Below are 24,925 nucleotides of genomic sequence, written 5' to 3' on the forward strand. Positions count from 1 at the left end.
ACTTGAATCAGCATCTGAGAATTATCTTCTATATTTTGCCTGTTCTTAACTGGGAGAGTAAGTCTGTCATTAGAATGAACACTGGAAGTTGCTGTGCATCTCTACTTATCTATCAATAGACCTTTTTATCAATGTGTCATTTTTATTTCTAGTTTCTACAAAAGCCCATTACTAAAGTAATACAGGTGGACATTGTTAATCATATTCCTCTATCTTTGCACCTCAAAATATGAACCGACTTAAACTTACTATGAAAGATGTTTTCCTCAAATGCTAATAAAAAATGAACGTTAATGGAAAGAAGAATGTAGAAATTTTATGCCCTGATTTAATAATGGATCCTACTATTAGTCAGCAGATAGCCAGCAAATGACTCTAGAAGTTCAGAAATAGAGGAGGATTTAGCTTTAGACTTTACTACGTAAGCACTGAAAGTTTATTTATAAACTGAATTTTATGAAACTGTTTCTACCTTAATTTTCAACAAATTTTGCAACAGAGCACAGTTTTACAATGGAGAGGAATCTTTGGAATCTTCGAGTGGGGTCCTTGCATTCATCTAGGCATTTCCCCCTCAGTGCTAGGGACAAATTCTGTCCTAAGAAGTGCTTGATGACCAGTTACTGAAATTAAATAGAACTAGAAAATATAGAAAAGATAATGCTTATAATTAAAGAAATTGCATGTGATAGACACATTCTAGTATTTTCTTCCTTGATACTGAGTTTTAAATAAAAATAATCTTTAGTCTTTACAGGTTTATTTTACCACCTTCTGATTATGTACTATCATGGGGATGGTAAATAATTAATTGGAAAGTCTTTAATCGATGTTAGTAAATGTTTGTCCCTCCTATAAATCAGTCAATTATGTTTGATTATGTAGATTTCTATTTCCTGCGAGTGCCATGAGATTCCCAGTAAATTGAGATATGGAACCAACATATCAGAAAATCAATAGAGAAGTATCTTTAATTGATACCTTGTCCTTAGAAATGCATCCTTGGTACACAAGGTGTTGAGCACTGGGGAATTCTGGAAGAAGTGTTCCAGTTTTTGAGCTAAGCGAATATTTACGAGTGAAGCCACCCTATAATTTAGAAAAATGAAAAGAAATAAATCATTATCAATTGTTTGACTCCAAAATACAATTCTAACAAAATAGAACCTTACAAAATTTCATTCTTTTTCATCCTGCAAACCATGACAAGTTAGGAGATTTGGGTAACTGTTTATTAGATCAAATAACTGAATAAACTAGACATTTCAGCAGAATTACTGTTGCCAAATCGTAAATAGTTTCACAGTCTGGATATTTTTCTTATACTTTGGATTTTAGTTTTAGACACTTGCCATTTTTCACAACTTTTAGAAATTTAATTTTAGTTCACAAGTTTACATTTGTTAGTGACATAAGTTTTGAAAGATCTATTTTTAGACTACTGAAATTATTTTAATATGAAAGGATCAGAAATTGCCAAATTTACTTATGAATTACCAAATCATTTATGGATTAAATAAATAAGATGATAATAAGTTAATTAATTTATCCAACCTCAGAGATAGTTAATGGTAAAATTGTAATTGGAGTCCCAAACTAGTACTCTGGATTTTCCCATCTCAATCTTCTTCCCCCTGCCAAATTCAGATATTTGTTCTTCTTTTGAATCCTCTGGGGAAAGCATACCTCTGGTAGTTTTCAGAAAATTAGAAAAAATGACAAATAAGTAACATATAATACTGCAGTGCTAATGTACATACAAGAAACACACACAGAAAGAGAGAACGCATATTCATGACGGAACCAGAGCCTTAGCGAATCAGTCTCCCAGGTCACAACTGATTGTTCCTTCTCCACAAACAAAACTTTAACAAATTGGATTCTAGTAAAAAGTTTGGCAAAGAATAAAATTGTGACTATGGTAAAGGAAGTAAAGTGTTCCTGGCAAGGACCAAATTTCATTCTTTCTCATAGTTTTCCTACATTTGCTTCTCGAGTTTTTGTGTTTCTTTGTGTGTCTTTGTCATACTGAAGATGTTTACTAGACAAAAGCTTTATTACTTACATAGGTAGATTGGGTCCCTACCCTGTCTTATCATTCCCAACATTTGTAGACTTTTACGGAATTATCATGATAAATCAGAAAGAAGTTGGGGGGACTTTTGGGTCCTTAAACACCAATTTCTTATTGACTGATTTGATATATACTTTCACACAAATTTTATACTAAAAGTGCAGTAGAATTTCATTACTTTCAGGTTAGGTTTTAGTTTTTGCCTTGTTAATCTTTATTTTCAAGTATGGATAGAAAAGGATTATTCTGATTAAATAATTTTAAAGAAATTAATAAAGAACTACTACATAAATATCATAAACTGAGATAATAGCATGGTTGATACAAATTAAATCAGTCTTAATTCAAGATATGCTTCAAAGATTTTTAATTGCTTTGGGTTGTCATTTATGAGCATCAATTATCATTGTACTGACAAAGAATGGTACTGTCAATGAATAGGGAAAAATAATAAAATGCAAGAAAATAAAGAATTTAATCTGGAAGGAAGTGATATGGCAAAATATGAAAATAACATTTGATAAACATTAAAAAAATGCACCTAAATTCTAACTTTAGGAAAGTTTACACCTTTTTCTTATACCTTTTCTCTTGGGTGGAATATCATGTTTAATTTAGCATAATTTGGTGAGATTGGAAAAGAGAGACAAAGAAATAGAAACCAAAAATGACAATACATAATGTACATGGTGTATTAAAGTTAGGAATATGAGAATAGTCTCATTTCCATGAAACAAATATAATTAGTAATCAAAAATCTTTCTACAAAGGAAAAAACTGGCCCAGGAGATTTAACAGATGAATTTTCTCAAACATTCAGGAAACAAATCATTTCAAACAGAAAAGATTTTTTCCATACAGTGAAAAAGAAGAATCACTTCCCAATTCATTTAAAAACTTTTATGCCAGAATTGGACAAGGACAGAAAAGGAAAGAAAAATTATAGGCCAATCTTGCTTAATACCATACTTGAAACAGTACCAGACAAAATATTAGCAAACCAAATCCAGCAATCTATAAGAGTGATCATAGCCACCTTAGGTTTAAATTGATCACATTAACAGAAAAAAAATGAGAATTATATATATTACATAACCATCTCAATGGATGCAGAAAAAGCATTTGTTTAAAATCCATCTACCATTCACTACTTTTTCTCCCTCTCCCCCCTCTCTCTTTCTCTCTCCCCTCCTCCATGCTAGAAACAGAGGAAAACTCTTTAATCATTCAATAAATATTTATTAAAAACCCACAGCAAATATCATCCTCAATGGTAAAATACTATAAGCATTCTCTTAAAAAACACGAATAAGATAAAGTTCCCTACTGTCCTATCTTTTATTCAACATTGTATGAGTTATAGCCTGAGCAGTAAGACCAGAGAAAGTGATGAAAGATTAAATATTGAAAAGAAAGAAACAAAACTAGCATTATTTGCAACTGACTTGGTTAATTACATTGAAAACTAAAGCAAACTGCACAAAAATTGTTACAGTTAACAAGAGAGATTTTCAGCAACGTTGCTGAATACAAAATCAATGAAAAAGTCAACTGAATTTCTAAAATCAAGAAACAAATATTAAGAACATACAATGAAAAGATACTGTATAAAATAATAACAAATATTAAAGTTGAAATATCAGTAAAGGGATAGAAAATCTAAAAAGAAATTCTAGAGCTGAAAAGTACAATAACTTAAATTAAAAATTTATCAGAGGGATTCAAAGGTATATTTGAGTAGGCAGAAGAAAGAATCAGAGAATTTTAAAAAAAAGGATAATGGAAATTATTGAATCTGAGAAACAGAAAGAAAAAAATGTAAGAAAAGTAAACCGAATCTAAGGGACCCATGGGAGATTAACAAGCAGACCAACATACACATTGTGGGAATCCCAGAGGAAAAGGAGGGGGAGCAGAGAGATTATTTGAAAAAATAATGGCTCAAAACATCCCAAGTTTGATGAAAAACATGAATATAAACATCCAAGAAGCTTAATAAGGTCCAGTTAGGATGAACTCAAAAAGATGTACAGCAAGACACATTATAATCAAATTTTCAAAAGACAAAGACAAAGAGAGAATCTTGAAAGAAGCAAAAGAAGTAACTCATCACCTACAAGGGATACTCAATAAGATTATCAGTGGATTTCTCAGCAGAAACTTTGAATTCCAGAATGACATATTCCAACTGCTACGAGAAATAAATTGTCAACCAAAAATCCTATACTTGACAAAACTGTTTTTCAGAAGTGAAGGAGGAATCAAGACATTTGCAGATAAATAAAAGCTGAGTGAGTTTGTTACTACTAGACTTGTTCTACAGGAAATGTTGAAGGGAGTCCTATGGGTTAAAATAAAAGGACACTAGACAGTAGCTTGAAGTCGTACAAAAAAATAAAGATCTCAGTAAAGGAAAATACATGGGCAATTATAAAACTAGTATTATTGTAACAACAGTTATAAGTCTACTTTCTGTTTTCTACATTATTTAAGAAACATTTTTTAAAAACAATTATTAGTATAAAAGCTAATATTATTGTAACTTTGGTTTGTAACTCCACATTTTGTTTTCTACAAAATTTAAAGACTAATGCATTATTTTAAAAAACTATTATTGTATATTTTTGGACACACAATTTGTAAAGATCTAATTTTGTGACATCAGTAACTGAAAGAGAGACAGAGCTGTAAAGGAGCAGAGTCTTGTATATTATTGAAGTTAAGCTGGTATAAATTCAAATTACAGTGTTATAATTTAGGATGTTAAATGTAATCCCCATGGTAACCAATAAGAAAATAGTTATATAAGGTACAGCAAAGCAAATGAGAAGGGAATTAAAATGGCTTACTACAAAAAATCAACTAAACAAAAAAGAACAGTAATGCAGGAAATGAGGAGTAAAACTGCTCTAAGGCATATAGAAAACAAATAGCAAAATGACAGAAGGAAGTCACTCCCTATCAGTAACTACTTTAAATGTAAATGGATTAAATTCTCCAATCAATCAAAAAAAAAGTCATTGGCAGATAGATTTAAAAAAAAATTATCCAGTTTTGTGCTGTTTACAAGAGACTCACTTTAGATCCAAAGACACAAATAGGTTGAAAGTGAAACATTGGCAAAAGCTATTCCATGCAAATGAAACCAAAAGAAAACGGGGTGGTGAGGGGCTACTCTAATATCATATAAAATAGACTTTAAGTCCCAAAATATTATAAAAGATAAAGAAGGACATTATATACTAACAAAAGTTTCAATAAATCAAGAAGATATAATAATTATAAATATTTACACACCTATTACAGACCATCAAAATATATGAAGGAAAAAAATGACAGTATTAAAGGGAGAGATAGTTCTACAATAACAGTTGGAGATGTTGATACCCCACCCTCAGTTATGCACAGAACAACAAGACTGAAGATAAGTAAGGAAATAGAGGACTTGAGCAGCACAATAAACCAACTAGATCTATAGACATAAGCAGAACACTCTATTGAACAACAGAATACACATTTTTCACAAGTGAACATATAACATCTTCCAGGAGACACCATGTATATTGGCCATAAATTAAATTTCAATAAATTTTAAAAGATAGAGATCATACAAAGTATCTTCTCTGATTACAGTGGGATGACAGAAGGAAAACTGGAAAAATTAACAAATTTGACAAAATTAAACATACTCTTAAACAACCAATAGATCAAAGGAAAAATCATAAAGGCAATTAAAAAATATTTAGAGATGAATGAAAATGGAAACATGACACAAGAAAACTTACAGGATGCAGCAAAAGTAGTACTAAGGGAAAAAATAAGAAAGATGTCAAATCAACAACTTACATTTACAACTTAAGTAATTTGAAAAAGAACACACTAAACCCAAATGGGTAGAGAGAAGGAAATAATAAAATTTGAGCAGAGATAGATGAAATAGTAGAAAAACAATAAAGAACATCAATGAAACCAAAAGTTTGTTCTTCAAAGAGATTGAAATTGACAAACCCATAGGCAGACTGACTTTAAAAAAGAAGAGAGAAGACTCAAATGACTAAGACAAAAAATAAAAGATAACCGTGTCTACTGAAATAAAAGGATTTTAAAAGAGTACTATGAAGAATTGTACATCAACAAATTGGATAACTTAGATGAAGTCGATAAATTCATAGATACACAAATCCTACCAAGACTGAATCACAAAGAAACAGAATATCTGAATCAGTCTACAGCTAGTAAGGAAATTGAATCAGTAATCAAAAATCTCCTGAAAAAAGAATGGATCTGGACCTGATGGCCTCACTGGTGAATTGTACCGAACATATAAAGAAGAAATAACACCAATATTTCTTAGTTTTCCAAAAAATTGAAGAGGAAGGAACACTTCTTAATTCATTCTATGAGGGCAGCATTACCATGATACCAAAGTCAGACAAAGACACTTCAAGAAAAGGAAACTACAGACCAAAATATCTTATGAACATTGACACAAAAATCCTCAGCAAAATACTAGCAAACCGAATTCAGCAGGATATTAAAAGGATTATACAACATGACCAAGTGAGATTTACTCCTGTAATGTAGAGATGGTTCAGAACACAAAAATCAATCAATGTAATACACCACATCAACAGAATGAAGAAAAATTAAACACATGATTATCTCAATTGATGCATTTGACAAAGTTTGACACCCTTAAAAAAAAGAGTTTGACACCCTTTCATAATAAAAACACTCAACAAACTAAGAATAGAAGGAAACTACCTCAACATATTAAAAAGTCATATTAAAAACCCACAGCAAACATCCTACTCAATGGTGGAAGATTGAAAGCATTTCCTTTAAGACAAGGATAAGGCACAGCTGCTCATTTTCACCAATTCTATTCAACTAGAAGTTCTAGCCAGAAAAATTAGGTAAGAAAAAACAAACATCCAAATTGGAAAGGAAGAAGTAAAATGATCTCTGTTTGTAGATGATATGATCTTGTATGTAGGAAACTTTAAAGATTACACACACACACACACACACACACACACACAAACTGTGAGAACTGATAAATGAATTCAGCAAAGTAGCAGGATACAAAGTCAACACACAAAAATCAGTTGCATTTCTATAATATAACAATGAACAATCTTAAAAAGAAAGTAAGAAAACAATTCCATTTACAATAGCATCAAAAATAGATAAAAATTAACTTAACCAAGGAGATGAAAGACTTGTACAATGAAAACTACAAAACATTGCTCAAAGAAATTAAAGAAAACATAAATGAAAAGACATCCTGTGTTCACAAATGGAAAAACTTATTGTTAAGATGCCAATACTACCCAAAGCAATCTATATAGATTCAATGCAAAATCCCAATGATGTTTTTTGCACAAATAGAAAAATCCATCCTAAAATTAATATGGAATCTCAAGATACACCAAGGAGTAAAAACAATCTTGAAAAAGGACAAAGTTGGAGGATTCACACTTCCTGATTTCAAAACTTACTATTGATACAAAGCTACAGCAATCAAAACTGTGGTGTTGACACAAAGACAGGCATATAGATCAACGGACTAGGATAGAGAGCTCAGAAATAAACCCTTGCAAAAAATGCTCAAAAAATTTTGACAAGGATGCCGAGAATATTCAATGGGGAAAGCACAGTCTTTTCAACAAATGGTGCTGGTAAAACTCAACATCCATGTATAAAAGAATAAAGACAGAGCTTTACCTAATACCACACACAAAAATTAACTCAAAATAGATCAACGACCCAGATATAAGACTTAATATGTGAAACTCAGAAACAAACAGGGCAAAATCTTCACAACATTGGACTTGGCAAAGATTTCTTGGATATGATACCAAAGGCACAGGCAATAAAAACAAAATGAGACAAATTGGACTTCATAAAAATTACAAATGTTTGTGTATCAAAGGACACTATCAACAGAGTAAAAAGGCAATTTATGAAATGAGAAAAAAATTCACAAACTGAATATCTCAAAAGGGATTAATATTCAGAATATATAGAGAACTTGTAAAACTTAACAAAAAACCAACCAACCTGATTCAAAAATGAACAAAGGACTTGAATAGACATTTGTCCAAAGAAGATATCCCAGTAGTCAATAAGCACATGAAAGATGTTCAACATTACCAATCATTAGGGAAAATCAAATCAAAATCAAAATGAGATACCACTTCATCCCCATTAGGATGGCTAGTATTAAAAAAAAAAAAAACAAAAAACCAAAACCAGAACATAACAAGTATTAGCAAGTAGGTAGAGAAACTGGAACCCTTGTACACTGTTGGTGGGAATGTAAAATGTAAAATTAGCAAGTAGGTAGAGAAACTGGAACCCTTGTACACTGTTGGTGGGAATGTAAAATGGTATAGTGCTGTGTAAAACAGTATGATGGTTCCTCAAAAAATAAAAAATATAATTACTATATGATGCAGTAATTCCTCTTCTGGGTGTATCTCCCAAAGAATTGAAAGCAGGGTCTCAAAGAAATATTTGTACACCCATGTTCATAGCAGCATTATTCACAACAGCTAAACCATGGAAGTAATCCAAATATCCACTGAGAGATGAATGGATAATCAAAATGTTGTATATACGTACAATAGAATATCATTCAGGCTTAAAAAAGAAGGAAATTCTGAAATATGCTACAACATGGATGAACCTTGAGGACATTATGCCAAGTGAAATACAAATACTGTATGATTACACATATGTGATGTACCTAGAGTAGTCATAATCATAGAGACAAAAAATAGAATGTTAGTTTCCAAGGGCCGGGGGAAAGGGAGATGGGGAGTTATTTTTTAATATGTATAGCCTTTCAGTTTTGCAAGAGTAAAAGTTCTGGAGATAGGTGGTGGTGATGGTTGCACAATAATATGAATGTACTTAATACCACTGAACTATATGTGTACTTAAAATGATTAAGATAGTAAATTTTATGTTAATTATATTTTGCCACAATAAAAACAATCAAAAAATCAATTACAGGTTGAAATAAAGACTTGTGTTCAAAGAATAAATAGAAAAATATTTTTATGATCTAGATTATACACGGATTTTTTTAAAAGATACAAAAATGCTAATCATAAGGTTTAAAATGATCTTCATCAAAAGATACTATAGAATGTTGAGCCATGCCACCAACAGAGAGAAGTAATTCACAGCACATAACCTACAGGATATTAGTATCCAGAATATATAGTATTTGAACCAAAGTTTTAAATAGAAAAATTATGTGATCTGAACAAACGTTTCATAGAATAGAAGTGACCAATAAAAATCCCAAAGGATATTCAAGCTCATAATTTTGATGTAGTTATCAAAAACAATTTTCAAGTGAAAACCACAGATACCATTTTACACCTATTGGACTGGCAAAAACTCAAATGTCATTCAATGCCAAGTGTTCCTGAGAATACGGAGCAAAAGGAATGCTCACACACAGCTGGAGAGACATAAACTGATACAACCATTTTGGAAAACAACTTGATATTAACTAGTAAAGTTAAACATGAGTACGTATATCCTAAGACCCGAAATTCTACTCCTGCACATGTGCACCTGGACAACATTCCGAGTAATAATGTTTTTCAGGCAAAAAGGAAAAAATTCTCCCAAACTGGAATGAATAAATGTGCTGTGATATTTTCATACCGTGGAATATTAGCAGTACAAAAAAGGTACTAGAACTACACCTATTAACATTGATGAATTACAAAACCTAATGTTGAACGAAACTAGAAAGTCATAGGGAAAAATGAATCCATTTTTATGTAGGCTAAATAATAAATAATATATTGGTGATAACAAACTGGGCAGTAATAAATGATACATAATATTTACTATTTTAATCATTTTTAAATATATAGTTCAGTGGTACTAAGTACATTCATATTGTTGTGTAATCATCACGACAGTGTTTAATATTCATGGTATACATTCATAAGTGATCAACTTTAAGGAAAGACAAAGGAGTAATTAACACCAAATTCTGGAGCGCAGTATTTCTGGTAGGGAGGGGGAAGTGGGGTGAGGGCACACAGAGAACTTATCTCTTCAGCTATGAGGTAGGTCGTGAGTTTTCATCCTATGCTTATTTTAAAAACTCTGTGTGTGTGTGTGTGGGTATGCGTGTGTTACAAATAATGCATTACCCAATAAAAATGTTAGAGTGCTATGGAAACACACTTAAGGAACAGAGTATATGTCTTTAATTCTTATTTAAAACTCTCATGTTGATAAATTATAGTTTTGTGCAACAGAAGCTAGCAACACGTGTGGAATATCAACAGGGGGCAAGAGTGCCTAAAGAAAAAATTCAGAAATTAAATTTGGATATGTTAACAAATGCGCACATGGTATAAATCAAATAATAATATTCTGTCTAGAACATGTAACACAAAAAGAAAGGAGAGATTGATAAGCTGGGAAAAATTAGAATATGATCATTTTAATTCCACTAGTAGATTTTCTATTTTAATTACACTAAAAGAGGGGCCAGATCTTAGACCAGCTATGGAGGTCTGGGTTTTGTTTTTTTTTTTTCTCTCAACTGATGACTTCACTACTCTTGGTTGAACTATTAAGAATCTTATTTCCAAAAGAAAACAAGAAGGAACCTACAGAAAAGAAACATATGATTAGAAGACAAGAGGGTCTGATTTATGAGGAAAGATTAAAGGATTTAAGCTGCACAGTTTGGCTAAGTGATGACTAAAAGAGAGCATGATAACAGTCTACAAATATTTGAAAAGCATATACCAAGGAGGGAGGATTTGCTGTTTATCTTGGTACAAAGTTGTTAAACTGGCCATGAATGGTTGATGTTAAGGAGAAGGAAACTCAAGCTATCAGGGAAACTTCCTGGTTGAAATGTATGAAATCAAGGGACTTATTCCCTAGGAAATAATGGCAACTTCATTACTACAGCTACTTAAAAGATTCACAGGAAAAGAAAGGCTTCCTTTGACCAGGACAAAGTATTAAAACTAGGTTTCATTTGTTTTTTTTATTCCTGGGAATTAAAGTATTCTGAGACGTTTTCTAAGACATTTTTGAAATCTGAACCACTACATTTATGAATAAAAAATTTAAAACAATCAAAATTCATACCACTGACTGATAATTACTCTTAATTTCCTCCGCATGTTTTGTTTTGCTTTTGTTGCTGTTGATTTTGTTTGCTTTTATATTATGAACTATTTAAAACTTTAAAAAAGGTATAGGTAAAAAGTAGTAAATACTCATGCACTTACCATCCCAATTAATATATTAGACTTTTTTTTTTTTTTTTTTTTTGCGGTATGCGGGCCTCTCACTGCTGTGGCCTCTCCCGCCGCGGAGCCAGGCTCCGGACGCGCAGGCTCAGCGGCCATGGCCCACGGGCCCAGCCGCTCCGCGGCACTTGAGATCTTCCCAAACCGGGGCACGAATCCGTGTCCCCTGCATCGGCAGGCAGACTCTCAACCACTGTGCCACCAGGGAAGCCCCAATATATTAGACATTTGAAATATTAAAGCAACCTCTGTAGCCCTCCCTAATCTTATTCCCTTCCCTCCCCATAAGGAATAATTAATGTTCAGGATTTGGTTTATATCATTATTATTCAAACCTTTAAAAATTTACCTCATATGTAAATATTCTTAAATAACATATACTATTGCTTTAAAACTGGTACCATGCAGTATGTATCTTTCTACATTCAATGAGCTTTTTTCATACAACTTTAGGTATTTGAGATGAACCTAATTTGATTCTTATAGCTACAATTCACTCATTTCCAAAGCAGTACAGTATTTTCCTGTATTGAATATATAAAAATTTATTTTCCCACTATATCATAATAGACTTTCATTTTTTGGTATTCTGAAATTATAAACAGTACTGCAATGAACATCCTCATACATGCCTCCTTGTGCACGGTGTAAAGTTTTCTCTAGGAATGCAGTCATAACGTGCGTGAACTTTCAACTTTTCTAGATATTGCCCCTCCTACCATTCATGAGAGTCCCTCTGTTCCACATTCTTAACAATATTCAAAACGCATATTTTGATACTTTTTAATTGCTGTTATTCCAGTAATGGTAAAATAATTACTTCTAGGTTCTAATTTGCATTTCTCTGATTAAAAATTAGATATGTTTATTGGCAGGGATAGTATTCAAAATATTTATTGAATATATGTTATAGAACCTGGTCAGTCAGAATGGGCACCACGAGCACCAACACTATTTATCAACCATTCTTTTCCATCTTGTGTGAATTGCCTATTCATATACTTTGCTACATTTCTATTGGGTTATCTTTTTATTACTAAGTTGATCACATATTCTAAAATGGTGCCATCTGATAGAAATTTCTGTAATGATGAAAATGTTCTATTTTTTAAAATGTTCTATTATCTGCACTGTTCAAATACAGTATTTACTAGCCAGCACTTGAAATGTAAATAATGTGCAGAGAAACTCAATATTTTATTTTACGTAATTAACAGCCAAGTGTGGCTAGTGGCTACCATACTGCATAGCATAGTATTTATAGATATTAATCCTCTATCATCCAGTTTTATTTTACACATTTTACATATTTTTGAAGCCATATAAACATATATTTGTTTTTGCATCCTGTTTTTCTTCCTAATTAACATTTCTCCATGTCATTAAAAGAGCCCTTTAATAAATGATATAATATTCAGTCCCATAAAAGTCTTATAAATTATGTAATCTTTTTTTTGTAAAAAGATTTTATTTCTTTTTATTGCTGAATAATATTTCCTTGTATGGATATACCAGCTTTTGGTGGAGTTTTTTGTTTAACATCTTTATTGGAGTATAATTGCTTTACAATAGTGTGTTAGTTTCTGCTTTATAACAAAGTGAATCAGTTATACATATACATATATTCCCATATCTCTTCCCTCTTCCATCTCCCTCCCTCCCACCCTCCCCATCCCACCCCACTAGGTGGTCACAAAGCACCGAGCTGATCTCCCTGTGCTATGCGGCTGCTTCCCACTAGCTATCAGTTTTTATGTAATCATTTTTATTATTAGTCATTTAGATTGAACACAGTTTTTCACTGTAGTCAATAACAATTTTGTCCATAATATTTTTTCTGCATTTTCTATTATTTCTTTATATGTGACCCATACAAAAGTGAAATTAGTGGGAGAAAGAGGATGAACACTTTAAAAGACTTGAACACAGATCTTGCAGTTATTTTCCAGAAAGTTTGTTCTGTCTTCACCAGTATGAAAGAACTTATCTCACCATACTTTCACCAGCTTCATAGTAATTTCTTAATATTTGATAATTTTATTATTTAAAATTTTAATTTATTTGGTAGTTCATTTTTCATGCATTTATTGGCCTTTTCTTCCTTATGCGTATTGTCTATTCATATCTCTTATTTTTTACTATTTATTGAGGTCTTCATATTTTTTTAAATTGATAGGATTTCTTCATATAGTAAAGATATTATCCCATTGTCATATTTGCATGTGACAATGGAATAATATCTTCCTACTGTCTTTCTTCTGACTTCAGATTTTGTATATGATGCTTTGATTTAAAGGAGTTTTCAATTTCCATTTTGATTTTTTTCCTTTGAAATTTCTTAAATTGTTTTCATGGTAGAAAGTCTTTCCCTGAGGCCCCCGCCCCCCAGAAATGAGGTAGATACATGTTTCCTTCTAATTATTATTTTTGTATTTAATAATTTATATGAACTTGGTAAAGGTATGAGGTATAGAAATATTTTTCCAAAAAATATTTTTCTAACATTATGCCCTGAAGAATTTTATTTATTTATTTGGTACTCTATCTTCCTTCATAAAGGACTTATGACAATTCACTGAAAAATATTTCTTCCTTCATTGGTTGTAATGTCTCCTTGATCACACACTAAATTATTACACACACTATGGCCCTTTTTCAGGTAACTAATTTCTGCTGTAGATTTGTTCTACCTACATTTGAGTCAGTATCATAGTGTCATAATATTTTGATATCTGCCAGACGAGTCCCTTTTGACTCTTCTTGTTTATACTTCTCTCAACTATTACTTCCTATATATCCTTCTAGATCAAATTAATTTCCAAAAAAACCTGCCCACTCAAAATTTTAATAGAGTATTAAATGTCTAAATCAATTTAAGGAAGAATTGACATATTTATAGTATCTAGCATTCCTATCCAGACATGTGGTACATCCTTTCATTTAAAATTTTCTTTTATGCCTGTATTTTTTTTTCAGATAGGTAGTATGCTTCTCCTGTTTTGATTACTCCCAAATATCTTTCATTTCTGCTGGTTCCTGCCATTTACATTTTATAATGTTCTACCTTTCTTGTCTTCCACAGAGACTGTTCCCACCTCTCTCAATAGGGAATCTGTGAGAAAAGTAAGTTCTGTAGAAAAGGATTTTTTTTTTTTCCCCGCGGTACGCGGCCCTCTCACTGCTGTGGCCCCTCCCGTCGCGGAGCACAGACTCTGGACGCGCAGGCCCAGCTGCTCCGCGGCCTGCGGGATCCTCCCAGACCGGAGCACGAACCCGCGTCCCCTGCCCTGGCGGCGGACTCTCAACCACTGCGCCACCAGGGAAGCCCTAGAAAAGGATTTGAGTGACCATTTTCTCAGTTCTCCCAAGGATAGCACTTAGCTAGTACCATTCCAGATGCATACAACAGCCCATTCCCTACATACAATGGATGCCTTGGGGCATTAGGGCTACATTCTCTCTGGGAATCCTGACTGAGAAGAGCTGGGACTTTTTTTAAGTTCTTCAAACTCCTACTACTCCTTACCAAGATTTCACTCACGGAAAATGACCTAACTGACTGCTGATACCTCAGAGAGAAATCCCAAACCACCAAACTATCTCAATTTCCTGCCACAAATCCACTTGCATCTGAACTAACCCATTTCTTTTTCCAGTTTTAATGGAGTAAGTGTTCCTTCTCTTCAGGGCCACTTTCTCCACTCGGAAGCTCTTCCCTGCCCACGCCTTCAGTAACCCTGTACTCTCAACTTTCCCCTCTCTTTCATATCTTTGGTCTCTACTCTTTACTGAATCTGTTTTACCAACATTAGAATCATAGTCTAATCTTCCTTCAAAACTAAATGTCAGGCTTCCCTGGTGGCGCAGTGGTTAAGAATCCGCCTGCCAATGCAGGAGACAGGGGTTCGAGCCCGGGTACGGGAAGATCCCGCATGCTGCGGGGCAACTAAGCCCGTGAGCCACAACTACTGAGCCTGCGCTCTAGAGCCCACGAGCCACAACTACTGAGCCTGCATGCTGCAACTACTGAAGCCTGCGTGCCGCAACAAGAGAAGCACCGCAATGAGAATCCCGCGCACCGCAACGAAGAGTAAACCCCGCTCGCCGCAATTAGAGAAAGCCCGCACACAGCAACAAAGACCCAAAGCAGCCCAAAATAAATAAATTTATAAAAACAAAAACTAAAAAACTAAATGTCAAGCTCTCCTCCAACTATCACCCTTGACTTGACTAAATTTTCTATGTTCAATGCCACTGCCCATTCGTTTCACAAACCAAACCCCGGCTCTCCCCTGATAATGTTCTTGCTGCAGTCATTAATTATCTCCACTTAACTAATTTAATAGATCTTTTCCAGTTCTTATCTTGATGACCTTTTAGCACCATTTGATAGTAGCAACCATTCCCTCCTGTTGGAAGCACTCTTTTCTCTTGGCTTCTGTGCCACTGTATTCTCCTTCCTCTTACCTCTCTGGATTCTCTTCAGTTATCTTGCTGACCCTATTTTTCTTTCCCACTTTTCACAACACTTTTCTCGTAATGTCTTCTCTTCTTATTTATTTATTTTTTCCTAGACATTTTTATTCATTACCCTGACTTCAGTCACCATCAAACCAAATCCCTAAATCCTCTTGTCCAGTCGCATATATCCACCTGCTCACCTCAAGTCTACACTGGATGTTTTACAAGCACATCAAATATGGTAAGTTCCAAACTGAACCCCTTATCTTTCTATTCTTTCTACCTGCTTCTCTTCCAGTGTTTCCTAGCTAAAAGCAGTCACTTCTCTCCATCCCTAGGGCTATAACCTCATTCAGGTATTTTCTTATCCAGACTACCCACACATCTATAACATGATGCTCCTCTTGTTTGCCTGCCCGTATGCCAGTGTTTGATATCTAGCAACGTCAGAGACATTTTTGGTTTTCACAGTGAGGGGGAGGGAAGGCTATTGGATTCTAGTGGATGGAAACCAGAGACACTGTGATGTTGCTAAATATCCTACAATGCACAGTACATCTCCCACTACACAGAATTATCTGGCCTAAAACGTCAGTGGTACCAAGGCTGAGAAACCCTAATCTATGCGGTTCCATCTGTCTGGACTCTTCTTCCCTTGGCCCCTACTCCTCCTCCAAACTCCTTCTTATTCTCAGTTCTTTCTTTAAATGTCACTTCCTGCAGGAAGTGTCCTTAACCACTTAAACCAGGTTAACTCTCAAGACACCCTTTATAATTAGTTATGATTATGTGCTCAAGATAGGTGTTTCTGCTACACTGTAAAGGATCAAATCTAACCATTCACTATTTTGCCCCCTCATACCTGTATCACCACATATTTATTGATTAACATTTCAACCATGGGTTAAAAAAATAGAACTTTATTGTGCATTTTTAAGAAAACAAATATCTCAGCCTCAGTTTCCTTAGCTGTAAATTGGCGATATTATCACCCATTTTCCCTACCTCACCGTTCTTAATGTTCAAATGACCTGAAGGATATGAAGGTTTGCACTGACAGTCTCACACCCTGAGCAAACTGATGGCTGGTCACTCTAAGTACAAAATAGTTTTTTAAAATTTCAACTTTGTTAAACAAATTTTAAAAAAGTATTTAGAGTATTTTTGAGCCTTTAGAAAGCCCTTAACTGTGCTCATTTATATAATCATCACAATAATGATACTCTATTTTTGCTTCCGGTAGCTTTAGAAAAATAGGTTTTATAGCCTAACCAAAATATTTTAGTTTTACTTTATTAACAAAACCTGCACCTGAGTTTTGATTGTGCTCTTCTAAGGAGGAAGCAGTAGACTTGAGAGAGATTTTTCTTTTATTCGATAAAGGGAGGCTTGCCATCTGCATGCTGTACCAGCTAATGGACCGCTGGTACCACCAGTCTCTTCAAAGTGGCAGAAAGAACACCTGAGAGAAAATGACTTAAATTCCCTATTGACATAAACTTCAGTCAACTGAAGTGTATTTCTAAGTCAATATTTTTGCACTTTCACAACCGTTTATCTAATAAAGAGCTATTATTTAATTGATAAAAAGAGCAATCTGGAGGATTTTATTATGTAATTAGCCATTAACTGTATTAAAAGCACTGGTGGAAAGAAATTGGTCATTTCAGAGGGTTGGGGGCTTTATATTATTTCTTAATATGCCTGCATCATTTCACCAAACTAATGGAGTTACAATTTACGTCAGGTCCAAATTTACCACACAACACATTATCATGTGCCCTCAGTTCTGTGGCACCTCCTCTAATGATTAGTGAACTTGAGGATAATGAAGGCCTTATCATGTGCCTAATTAGCCATGCAGGCCCTAATGGTAGTTTAACTCATTTAGATAAAGTCAGTTTGCTGATCTGTTCTTTGGCTGGGAGTAAGAAGGAGGAGGGTAGTCTAGGCAGAAAGTGTGTGCTGTGCACGTGGTGGACCCTTTCTCCTTAGCTCCCACCCCTGCCATCCCCATCTCCACCCCCAGTGCAGAAGAGATCAGTAAACTGACTAATACACACACACACACACACACACACACACACACACACACACACACAGTGAAACAATCAAGCATAACATTTGGGTTTCTTGATAACTATCAAACGTTTTGTCTAGATAGGTATATGCCAAATATTAATTCTTTCCATATCCTCAGCTGTAGGCTTTCTGTTTATATTTAAATAACAATTTCTTGGATCAATAGTGGTCTTTTTTTAAATAATCTTTTCAGTATCTGATATTAGGTAAGGGTAATTGAAAAATTACCCCTCCTAGGGTAATTGCAGGTGGTTCAGTAGGTCCATGTAAAGAATCATTAGTTGCCCCAAATCTAACTTAGCTCTGTCTAAAGTCCTCAGCCATTCAAGGGACTCAATAAATAACATTTATTTCTATATTTGCCAATAAGGATGAATAACTCCTATTGTTAAATTTGTAATACATAACAGATGTAAAATAGAAATGAAACTAGTTCTTACCTCATTCTTCAGCTTGCTTCCAGAAAACCTTAAAAATCAGAACATTTTTCATTAGTTAAAAATACATATACAGTTATATCTATCAAGGAAATGCAGAGGACCTACAAAAGTAGTAACTTTATATCACGATCAGTGAAATAAATCTGGAGAAATTTGTTTGATTTTCAAAGGGACCCAAGCATCTTTCTCAACTTACTAACAAAATAAGTCTATTATGGGAAAGTTAAATAAAGGATATTTAGGGAAGTCAGGTAAGATCTGAGGCAATCAAAGCACACTTGATATTAAATATTTGTGCATTCTGGCCTGTATTTTCACTTCACAGTGAGTAGTGGTTAGTAAGCTGCCGTTATATTGTTTGTAATATCTGAGTTCATCTTTGTATGACTCGGGTGACTAAAATTATTTTTTTTCCCACAAGATACCTTACTTTTAAAACTAATTCATTCTTTTGAGAGCAGTTCTTGGGGAATCGTGCCATAAAGCAATCTCAGATGCAGATTTAATCATTTGGAGCTCCAGTATTTTAAAAAATAATAATTGCATATTATCACTAGTTTCATTAGATGTCCCCTTACTTGTTAATAACCTCTGCCTGATAGTTGATGACAGATTAGAGCAATATTTTTTTTTTTTTTTTTTTGCGGTACGCGGGCCTCTCACTGTTGTGGTCTCTCCCGTTGCGGAGCACAGTCTCCGGATGCGCAGGCTCAGTGGCCATGGCTCACAGGCCCAGCCGCTCCGCGGCATGTAGGATCTTCCCGGACCGGGGCACGAACCCGTGTCCCCTGCGTCGGCAGGCGGACTCTCAACCACTGCGCCACCAGGGAATCCCGAGCTATAGGTTCTTTATATTCATTTGTGTTTTTTCTTTCACAGAGACTCAGTAGCTTAGGTCAGTAGCTTTATCTTACTAAGGTAAGCTGGTATATCAAAATATATGTGATTAGAGATGATTATAATAAACTTTTCATCTTTGTAAGATACTGGCCAAGCACATAGATCCTTAAAACAGGTTATCTCTTAGAAAAAAAAATTAAATTTTCTGCCTTTATTTTGTTGAATCTAGCTTGAAAACAGATTCAGCCTTATAAGTAAATACTAATTTGAAAGCAATTCTGCTTCCCTGATTTCTCTTTTACACCTCTCTGGGATCCCTGGTTCACCATTAATTTCTTATTAATGATTGCAAAGTATATTAATTGCCCATTCATTGTAAATGTCCATACAAAGTTAAAATTAAGGTTTGATGCTTAAAGGAAAATATCTCAATAAGCAAAATTAGTAAGTCATTTTATTCAATAAATATTATACATATTTAAAGACATACAGAACTTATCTTGAAGATAGTCGAACTCTACCTTGTCAGGCCTTTTCCAGAATAAACGGAGTGGTAATATGCACTGCTCTCTTTTATGCCAATCCCATAATAATGATACCTAGAGCAAGAACAGGAACCAGCTCTGCGTTAATGTAGTTTTTTGAAGGGGAAAAAAGAGACTAAAGTAGAATTGAAGTAAACCACAAGTAAGAACTGCAACCTCTTGGTCTGCATCTTCCTTTCCTGATTTTTTCCTGATTAAGTAATATCTTAATGTGTTTAATCCTTCTTTAATGGTAACTAATTCTACTTATGGTCATACTTCTGGCTCTAAGCTTGAAAAAGACCGGAGAATTGCCTACTGCTAACCCCCCTCAAACCTCTAAAACATTAGGTTTCAAAAACCAAAAAAAATATATATATATATTATAATTGCAGGCATTTAACTGCAGGCACTTAAATTTGTAAATGTAGACATTGGCTCTAAGTATATCAAGCGTATCTATCTGCAGACTGCTTGGTTCAATTTGAATGTGGTCAACTGAATAAGAAAATGGTGGGTTTTCTTTGTAGTACATCTATTGAATGGAGAAAAGAATATAACATTATGTGTGGGAAAGACGTTGATGTCATGCATAGGAATATGTACGAAGCATCTGACCCTTTGAAAGTTATTTTCCTCATGAGGTATGAGAAGCCCAAGTCACCGTCATTTTCACTTCAAACTTTTGTGCAACAATGGGGAAAAAACATCTCTGGGATGAATCAATGGAAATATGAAACATGGACTGGAACAGTGTTATGAATAATTTGTTATAAATGTATCTATGGATCCTGAGCCACAGGCAAATGTAGCATCTCTCAAGTTGTACCTCATTCTCCAAAACTGCAGACCCCAGACTTACTCCACGCCCAAGTACAAAGGCTACACATGTGACACAACCGCTAGTCAAAGACTGGGTATTTAGTGAGGGTGACCAAAGCCTGCTAATTTCTGCCTTTACGCTTCTTTCCCCTCTCTGCGCACCACGCAGCACCATTACCTATTTGGTTATTTACCATTTCAATCTGCATTCATCTAAGATCAGGGAAGGAATGAAATAAAAGAATAAGGGGGTTTCCAGTAGACTTCAGTGTAACCATATCTAAAACTTCATTTCTTAGCATCACCATCTGAGTTTAAAGTGGACAGGACAATGAAGGATCTACGCTTCAAGGCCCCTTTGCTGACCTCAGTAATAAAGAAGGGGCTTGTCAGAGCAACTCTACCCCTAAATGTTTTCAAGGCTCAGGACGAGAGTACAAATGGAAGCCCACATACCTTATGCCTAATTACTTAAAATATATAAATCAAGCGAACACATTGTGAAATAAAATGTCTCTGTCCTCCTATCTTGACAATGTACCTCCATAATTATCTAGTAGGTAATTCTGAGCTTACAATGCCTAGACTCCTGGAGTTCCATGAGGAAACATGGTGGTGGGAGGAGAGCCGCCCCCAGCTCCCTTATCTCCCCAGCCTCTGCTGCTTTGTGCACTGTGAGGGGCCTCTTGAGAACACTCCAGCCTCCATGTCCAAGATCCACTCTCACACGCACCCCAGACAGCTGCCCCCTGGGGGAGGCACCCATCTGGTCTATGTCTCCTGAGGATGGATGAGGGAAGAGGCCCACTTCGGCCCAGGAGGCAGGCCTGAGACTGCTTGGAACTCTTGGGCCCCACGGACCTGAAATGTGAGCTTGAAGGGGGATGCAGTCTCGGGGCACACATTCACTCAGGCAATGGACTCCTTGTCTCCTGGGAAGGAGATCAGCTGGAGGAGGGGAGGAACAGGGCCCTCTATAAGTATGAGTCCCAGAGATGGCTTCTCTCCCATTAGGTTCTAAGGGCAGAGGAGTTGCCTCTAATGACCCTGGGCCATTTGAGATGGAGAAGAAAGAGTTTTTAAATATGAAAAAATTACACCTATTATAATAAGAAATGTTTCAGAAAGGGCTGTTATGTTTGAGAAACAGTAATGGAGGGTGATCACGGTAGTGAAGGTATTTTATGAGTGTGGCAGACTGGGAACAAGTTTTCAAATCCTCAGTTTGGGTAGAAGGACAATAGCAGTCTGTTAACCTGAACAGAAGAAACTCCATTTTTACAGTAAGAAAATACTCCTCCGGTAGATAAGGGTAAAGAACCTCTACAGTATATTGGAACAAAGGGAGAAATGAAGGAAATATGAAACTTAAGCAAAGGACATTACAAAAGGCAGCTATATAGAAATTGATAAGGTAAATACCTAAAACCATAACAAATGAACAGATTTAGATGATATTCAGCCAAGCCTATTAGGATTAGTGAGTGAACATGAGTCTGAAATAAGTATAACTATTTTTCTTTATTAGATTTTAGAACTAATATACCAAAGAAAATGTCTTTGCATTAGAAGAAATGAAGCAAGAGATGCTTGAGGACAAGAGCATCTATTACAATGGAAAAATATTGCAATTTCATGGTCGTTTGCAAAGCTTGCTGTCTGTTCTATGGGTGCTACAGTTCAAATAACTTCATTCTAGCCACTTGCTAAAGCAATACATGTTAAGCATTGCTTTAAAAGTTGATAAATCTTCTTTTACTCTAACTTTGATCTTCTTGTTTCTCATCTATAATCCTTGTCTCAACATGTAAATAATATTATACCATGGTAAAGTGGTTTGCCATGCAGATTAAGAAGAAACTACATTGCCTTCACGGGTGGTAGACAAAAATCACAAGACAAATCAAAAGGATAACCGTGAGTTCAACAAATATTAGACGGCACACTAATCCTGACCACTGTGAAAGCTGTCAATACAATGATTAAAAACCGACATGGATGACCGAGCCAGGAACATATATGCTTCTGAATTCCACCCTAGTCCATGGTTTCCTGAGCCAGACTGCCTGCGAGTCACAGAACAGTGACCACGTTGAGTAGCCCTGAGGCGAATTTTACTTCCATTTTAAAAAAATCACTTGATGAACACTTTTTGTAAAAATGGCAACATCCTTTAGGACCCAATAAATGCTGAGTAACATGGATTTGTAATTCTTTTCTTACTTAGGATTTTTAAGGAAAGGATATTTTTATTACACAATTCATTTGTTCCTGATTTTTATAAAACAACTGTATTATTTTGCTTCCTCCTTTCTAATCATTAGGGCAGAATATCTTTAAAAATAGAAGTACTTAATACCTCCACTTACATTTACAGTCAAGATTTTACATCTAAAAAATAAAATCTTTTAAGTAATGTGTTTTATTTGTAGGTCAAATGTAAATGACACCATCAACCAGATACACACTGACACCCAAGGAAGGTAACTTGGTCAGCTACATTCCACTGTACAAATGAGAAGCAGCATGTCCTTTTCTCATTAGCAATGCCTCATAATTTAGACGTGTTGATGTAGCTGAGCATGTTATATCAATACAATCTTATAATTACGCTGGCCCACAGGGAACGAGTGAAAAAGTGAACTCTTTCCTTCAAACATGTATTTAATGCTTATTGTGTGCTACGTGCTGAGCACGTAGAAAGAGACAGATGAGGGTGTCTGCCCTGGAGGAGTTGATAGTCTTGTGGGGGAAAAAAGCATGCAAAGAAAGAACTGCAATACAAAATTAATATGTGCTAAAATTGAAGCAGGTGATAGTAGGTACTAATAGAAATAGTTACCATTAATTGAGCAACTATTACATGTAAAAAATTTTACGTATACTTCATCTCAAATTTCCACAGCAGCCTGCAAGTGAAGTAATATCTCCATTTCAAAGCAAAGTTCAAAAAAGTTTATGTGATTTGTTTGGAAAAAATATGTGAAAAGTTATGGGTTTGAAGACAAAATTCAAACCCAAAGCTCCACAGAGCACTCTTTGTTTCAATAGACTATACTCAAGATGCAAAATATATATGTATATATAATTTTGTATCTCAGTTTTATTCATACTTAGAAGTTCTTAACTGAAATATAGTTTGAATATGCTTGCACTCAGCATATACACTCTCTCTTCAACGTTAGCATGAATCTTTAAGAATTGATAACTAACTCGAATCATTAAGAACTATACCATTGATCTGAATGTTTCATATTTGAAATTCCATATATAAACAGACTCCCTCTAGAATATAAGCTCCCTATAGTAGGAGCTCAATAAACATTTGTTGAATAAATAAATTTATAATATGAAAAAAGTTAAAAATAACAATGTGTCATAAAGAAAATTTTATAAGCAGGAATTTTTAATAAAGGGCATGCATATAGTATCATATACTTAAACATAGCACAATTTAAAATCTGGTAGAGATTAAAAAGACTTGTCTAATGTGATGTAAGGAAATCTACTAATTCCTTTAACTTTACCACTAGTACTGTGTAAACTTATCTATTTCTATCAGTTACTTGCCCTCCATAAATAACGCGTGCTTTCCTCACTGTGTGCCTTTACTTTGTTGAGCTCTATTGGGAATGCCCTTCTTCTTGCACGTCCCCATTTCTTACCTGTGCCTCAAGGCACAGCTTCAACACATGAAGCTTTGCCTGGTCTCTTAGGCAAAATTAATTTCTCTGTCCTTTGAACTCCTCTCTTGGTCAGTTATCCCATGGAGCTTTGCATCTCGTACCAATGGTATATGTATACACAGCTTACCTCCCCTACTAACCTATAAGATTTGGAGGAAGGGAATTTCATCTTCCCCTTCATTGTGTTCCCCCTTAGAAATTACTGTAAAGAAAAATCCTTATTTATTGGACCAGTCAATGTGTTCTGCTAGAAATCTGGAAACTGATAAAACACAAATTCTCTTAAAGCCAGTTGTTTTCAATAACTGCTTCCTAGAACTGTGCCTTTCCAGGTACTGGTAAAATATTGGCATTGAACAAAAGTTGTATCCCTAAACAATGTATATAAAGGACATGCAATCAGTGTATTTAGGTGGAAAGACTAGAAATTGCTGGAAATACAAATCTCAATATTTTGCAATGACCATTGTAATGCTTTAGCACATTTCATATCCAGTTTCTTCTGGAGCCAATAAAATAATCTTCCCCTTTAATCTTCCTTCTAGTCTAACTAGGAACATGTTATCGTCTGTCTGAGTGATGATTTAGTGTCTTTGAGAAGAGATAATAAATGAGCAGCTCTCTGTCTTCCTAACAGCTGAAGATAAACCTCATAAAACCGGGGAGAGTAATTTCATACAAAGTATAC

At 34.6% G+C, this 24,925-nt stretch overlaps 1 protein-coding gene across 1 annotated transcript in view; it reads right to left on the minus strand.

Moving 5' to 3' along the window:
- The window catches only part of RFX6 (regulatory factor X6), a 55,976-nt gene that overhangs the window by 19,057 nt on the left and 11,994 nt on the right, over positions 1-24,925 (minus strand). The window contains exons 5-7 of the mRNA XM_027087869.1: positions 19,727-19,804; positions 18,366-18,393; positions 982-1,089 (exon numbers count right to left, since the gene is read on the minus strand). Coding sequence (XP_026943670.1) covers positions 982-1,089; positions 18,366-18,393; positions 19,727-19,804 — 214 coding nt within the window. The remainder of the gene's footprint in view (positions 1-981; positions 1,090-18,365; positions 18,394-19,726; positions 19,805-24,925) is intronic.

This window comes from Aethalodelphis obliquidens, unplaced genomic scaffold, assembly GCF_003676395.1.
Source record: "Aethalodelphis obliquidens isolate GAN/ISIS:26980383/991018 unplaced genomic scaffold, ASM367639v1 scaffold3, whole genome shotgun sequence".
In the NCBI taxonomy this organism is placed as follows: domain Eukaryota; kingdom Metazoa; phylum Chordata; class Mammalia; order Artiodactyla; family Delphinidae; genus Aethalodelphis; species Aethalodelphis obliquidens.